The sequence below is a fragment of the Apis dorsata genome, unplaced genomic scaffold (genome assembly GCF_000469605.1).
Source record: "Apis dorsata unplaced genomic scaffold, Apis dorsata 1.3 scaffold_248, whole genome shotgun sequence".
Lineage (NCBI taxonomy): Eukaryota > Metazoa > Arthropoda > Insecta > Hymenoptera > Apidae > Apis > Apis dorsata.
This window is the reverse complement of record NW_006263527.1, coordinates 442,917-448,924: the sequence shown is the minus strand read 5'-3', so window position 1 is coordinate 448,924 and position 6,008 is coordinate 442,917. Positions and strand designations below refer to the sequence as shown.

Genomic DNA, 6,008 nt, shown 5'->3' with positions numbered 1-6,008 from the left:
TCTATGTATTTCATTTGCGGCACTCTGGAGATGGCGCTGATTCCCGAATTTTTACTCTATCTCTGTCTTTCTCCAATTACTTACTCTCTTTGCCTATGTTGCGCAAGAGATCATACATACATTTTACATATAAATTAGTTTTTCTATCTGTGTAAACATTTTATATATGTATATTTTTATATATATATCATATAAATTATAAATTATCATATATTTATAAATATTTCTTTACAATTTTTTTTTGCAATTTCTAAAAATATAATATTTTAAAAAGATATAAGAAAAATAAGTATAAAATATAATAGTATTTTTTATTTTTTTATGATTAGTATTAAATAAAATAATAAAAAAATATTTTATAATAATCCTTATCAGTATGTTAAATCAAAAAAATCAGTAAAATAAAATAGATAAATCCATTAATTTTCATTGGAATTAAATAAAAAATTGAAAAACTGTTTCTAAAAATTTCATAGTTTAAAAAATATTTTTTTCTTAAAGTTGAGCCATGAAAATTAAAAATTTCAATTTGTATTTTATCAATAATTTAAAAAATTATTGAGTTAGTGTATACGAAGTGTATACGAAAATATACGAGTTAGTGTATTCTAGAAAAAAACAATAATTCAAAAAATAAATTTATAAATGTTTATAGATATAAGTTTATTTGCAGTAGAATTTTTTATGAATACAAATACATTCTTTTGCTTTTAACTAGTATAAAAATATAGTATAAAAATTAATTCGATTTTATGATACATACCATTAAAAATAATTAAGATATCAACCAAGTTTTTGGATTTTGAATAGTTAACATGTCAATTTCTTCAAGAACAAAACCCTTCAGCATCATTTTTGGTACAACATTATTCAAAATATGAGAAAATCCATGTCCACCAAATTTTATCTTTTTTTTTTAAAAAATTGATAAAATTAATTTAAACAATATAATTACTTATTTCTAAGACATTATAATAATATATTAATAATTAATATAATATGTACATAGATTAGTACGTACCAATTTGTGCTTCGTATGAATGTCATGACTTAACAGCACGCGATCCAATTTTTTATTATCTCGAAAATATTTAACACGCTCAATCCGTTGTGCGTCAGATATCATATCAATCGATGGATTTAATTGATAAAAAGAACATTCGGTTCCAAACAGATCGAATTGGCAGTAACATTTCGCGTTATCAGCAAACTCCAAAAGTTCTTCTAGATCGAGTATAGTCCCTATATTTCAAATATGTAAATGAAAATAAAATAATTAAATATTCAATGAAATTAATAAAAATTATGAATTATTTTAAAATTAAGTTAATAATATATATGATATGTATATATTATATAAGATATAAGATAAAAATTAAGATGCTCGAGTAAGAAGTAGAACATGCTATCAAAAAGCAAATATTAAGTTAAATCATAAATTCTTTCCATAAATTCTTATAATAAATTCTATCAATATTTCGACTCTTATGAAAAAAAGATATTTTATATAAAATTGATAAAAAAAGTATGAATTTATCAATGACCAGCAATATCAAAATTGATAAAAGAATTTAAATAAATCAGTACTCGTAAAATTTTTAATACTTTCAATATTATCAATAAAAAATTAAAATACTAAATATATAAAATACTTAAACAATTCTATGTTTAATAAAATATATTATAATAAAATTAATAAAAAAACTAGTTCAGTAGATAAGACATTTAAAAATCGATCGTTAGTACAAAAAAATAACAATCAATATTTTAATAATATTAGATTAAACTTACGATCGAGATGAGAGAGAATAGCTTTTTTCGCATCTCCACCAGCTTCTTGATAAATTCTCATTATCTCAGAAGGTGCTGCAGAATCTCTTCCAGGATGGAAACTGACAGGACATTTTAATTGCTGTTGAACCTCCGCAGTTGCTTGGATAACCCGTTTTTCAAAAGCTATTTAGATATAAATAATTATATTTAATTTAGATTAATTTAAATATGCTCAAGATTAATGAATAAAAATATTAAATTAAAAAAATATATTTTGCAACGATTAGTTAACTTCTTCTTATTCTTTGGATAAATATCTTAAAATACTAAAAGATTGTAAATGATAATATAAAAATAATTATTTTATAAAAATAGATTAAGAATTTATTAAATTATATTTAATTATATTTAACATAATAGCATATATACCCGTGATTGGCCAAGTGCTTCCAATTTCTCCAATAAATCCCGCCTTTACATCAGGAGATTCTTCACAACCAATAGTCATTTCTTTTAAAATTACATCGTACATTTCTTCTTTTGATAAATTTTCATTAGTTTGAGTTGCACTAACATAATAACCTTTCATTCATTCACAAATGAAAGAAAAAAAAGAATAAGTTAAAAATGAAAAGAATGCAATATAAAAAAGTCGATTCAGAAAATATTTAGTCTTAAAAAATAATTTATAATTAAAAAAAAAATTATTTGATTTCAAAGAAGTTATTTTCAATGGAATTTTGCACATTTATGCAAAACTTTAAGTAAATATCTTCTAAATAAGTTTAATTTAAATGTAATTTTCTGAATAGACATAATATTCTCACATTAAAATTACGAAAATCTTTTACCGGTTCCGGCAATGATATTAATTCCAGTCGCTTTACTAACTTTTTTCATGAATAGAATGTTGCGTTTTAAGCCATAATTACTATTTTTCACGATAGTACCACCACCAAATTTTTTATATAATTTTACATCCTCCAAAACAGCATCTTCTGTATATCGATCGTTATATATTAAATTATAAAAACTACTATAACTGTAAGAAAAAATTGAAATGGTTTTATTCAATATAATTTCTATCTAAGAATTTTTTATATTTTTCAAAATATTTAAATCGTTTATTGTTTCTAAATAAAAGTTAATATTTTAATAAATAATAATTTATACATACAAACGAAAAATAAAAAGAATTTTATTTGTTATACTTACGGATATTGTTTTAGAATTCCAACAGTTTGAAGTTCGATTTTGTCATTGAAAAATTGTTTCAAATGAGATGGAGGTTGAACGTAGAACTCGGTGAAGGACATGGATAAATGTTCATGTGTAAGAGTTCTTCCAAGTTGATTTGCATCTTTCTTTCCAAGAACTTAAAAAGAATTATAATTTTATAGAAATTTTAATTTGTAAATCTTGTAATTGTCAAATCTTAATTTATATATAATAATAAAAATTTATACGTATTTTTTAAATAAAAAAATATTTATAATATTATAATATCAATTTGTAAATAAATATGCTCACCAGTTTCTACATAATCAGTTGCATGCTCCATAGTTCAGAATCGTACAAAAATATTTTAAATTCATAAAAATCATCAAGAAACAATTGTTAAATTTCTAAAAATTAATGATTCATAAAAACATATAAAAAAATAAATAATAGAACTCGTTAAAACGCAAACAATATAATTTTTCGTTATAAAATTACGAAGACATATTTAAATGTGTCTTCATTACATACTGATGTTTTGCAGTTTGATGTACAACTTATATAATAAAACTAAGAGCATTGATATAGATAACGAATATAAGATTTTTCGTTAAAAATCTTTCTTATTTCGCTATAACTTTTTTACTATAAAAGACGTGTGAATAAATTGTCAATAACATTTATCACATCTATCAAATTTTTAATTTATTTAGGATTTTCCTTGATATAAGAAAATAAATTATTATTATATAATTATATTTTATCAATTAATATATATTTTTCCAGAACTTCATTAACGATTATTTTTATTATAATTATATAGTTTCCTTCCTATTAAATGTTGATTCGTTAATTGTCAATAATTTTTATCAGTTTTATAAGTTATCATCTTTTACTAAGTTATTAAATAATAATTATTAAATACTAAATAATAAATATTAAATAGTAATATAAAAAAAATTAATTTAGAAAGATTTAGTTATATTAATTATATTATATATAGCTAATTTGAATTGAATTAACATATTTTATTTATAGATCATTTCATAATACAATTTTTCAATTATAGCATATTTAAAAAAAATTTTTTATTTTATTAAAAGTACTGAAAAATTAGAGTTTATTCAATTACTTTAATTACCATCTTTTCAATTATTTTTTTATTTCTGTCTTAAAAATTTTTTTTATCATAATAAAATCGAAAAATTATCGAAATTTCTCTTCCATATTATGATTTATACTTATTAGGCAATCATGGATAAATCAAAAAAAGAAATTTCGATTATTTGTTCATATAATCGTTATTTTTGTTTATCCAATGTGAAAAAAACATAAAAAGATAATAAACGAATAAATAAATAAAATTATACGAAAAAAAATAGCACAATAAAAATCGAAATAAGAAAGCGTATCTCAATTCAGAAGTTCAGAAAGTAATCAAATAATTTTCTTTATAGAATTTGTCAGTTTCATTGTAAAAATTAAATGATTTTCTCTTTGGTTAATTTAATATAAAATAATTTTAAAATATATAATTAAAAAATAAAATAATTTTGTTAATTATCTGAATGTAATTTTTATATTTTATATTTTATATTTTATAAAAACTATATTTTAAATACAAAGAGAAAGAATTTAGATAAAAATAGTAACAAATCTTATTTCTTTGTATATTAATTTATAATACTTTAAACTTGTAAATTTTTAAATTGATACAGAAATTATAAATATAAAAAAAATAAAAACATAATACAGATTTTTTCTAGCTTACTGAATATACATAAATAATCTGCAAGATTTAAAAATTGGGATACGCTTAAATTCAAAAATTAAGAGGGACAAGATGTCATATCACACATATATGTATGCTTACATATATTATATATATATATACAGATTTCAGTCAGCAATTCATCTATTCTTTTCATTATTTATCTATCTCTCTCTCTTTTCCTCTTTCTTCTCTATCAATATTTCTTTTCTTTGTATCTATACAATATAAAATGCTATGATCTTTTCGTGTAATTATTCATGCAACACGTATGCATAAATCATTTTCATTATTAAAATTGCATACCTTTAGATAGAATTTGGTAACACAACAACACCTCATTAACGCGTTTGATACACGGCATATGTATTTTCTTATGAACATGAACACCAGATACCGTCGTGGAACGTATCATATCGCGATAAAAAGATTCTTCTCGCATACGCTTAAATAATCTGGTTGTTAAACAAGGCTTCCAGAAAGTCTATAACATAAATTTATAGCAAATTATCTAATTTATTCGGAATAAAACAGAAATATTAATTATGTGTTTCTAATATCATATCAATCTTCATATTAAAGTATAAATATATAAAATAAGTAGATAAAATATTTAATAAAAATAGCAAAAAGTTGCATTAGAAAGGAGAAATAAATTGTATATTTAAGATACACCAGAATTAAAAGTGATCATAATATATCATTACTATACAGCAAAAGTTCATGATAATATATATAATGTATATTTTATTCAAAACAATAATAAAATTTTTATCAATAAAGATATGGCATAGACTTTCAGGATTTTAATAAATATTCGCAAGTACAAATAGATTTTACGATCGCTTACGATCATCAAAATAATTTAGATCTATTACCCAATGACATGTATGAAACTATCTATTCTTTATCAAAGTTTTCTTTATCAGTTTCAAGAAGATCAATCCATCGATGATTATTTCACGACGAGAATTGCACGATCGTCCAATGGCCACTAAAATGGCCAAAAATATTTTTTTATTGTTTTTTTTTGTGATCACTAAATCGGCAATGGTAATTATATGAATAGTAGTACTGGTAGCACTAATGGTGATAATAATATTGATAATATTATAATAATTTACATTTATACTTCTTCAATTAATTAATTATATTTCCTATCTATTTACGTTTTTCTATTACGACATGCTTACATTCGCCCATATATGCGCGCACACGCATACACACAATACAGTCTATATTCAAC

The 6,008-nt window shown here is 21.3% G+C and overlaps 1 protein-coding gene across 2 annotated transcripts in view; it reads right to left on the bottom strand.

Moving 5' to 3' along the window:
• The window catches only part of LOC102681025 (phosphotriesterase-related protein), a 9,891-nt gene extending 6,371 nt beyond the window's left edge, over positions 1-3,520 (bottom strand). Inside the window, exons 1-7 of one of the 2 annotated variants that reach the window (XM_006616032.2) lie at positions 3,304-3,334; positions 2,989-3,148; positions 2,625-2,815; positions 2,203-2,355; positions 1,792-1,956; positions 1,022-1,242; positions 638-907 (exon numbers count right to left, since the gene is read on the bottom strand). In XM_006616032.2, coding sequence (XP_006616095.1) covers positions 776-907; positions 1,022-1,242; positions 1,792-1,956; positions 2,203-2,355; positions 2,625-2,815; positions 2,989-3,148; positions 3,304-3,334 — 1,053 coding nt within the window. In that variant the 3' untranslated portion in view covers positions 638-775. Of the gene's footprint in view, positions 1-637; positions 908-1,021; positions 1,243-1,791; positions 1,957-2,202; positions 2,356-2,624; positions 2,816-2,988; positions 3,149-3,303 lie in introns of those variants that run through there. The other variant, XM_006616033.2, reaches the window with a different exon arrangement.
• Positions 3,521-6,008: the final 2,488 nt, after the last annotated feature.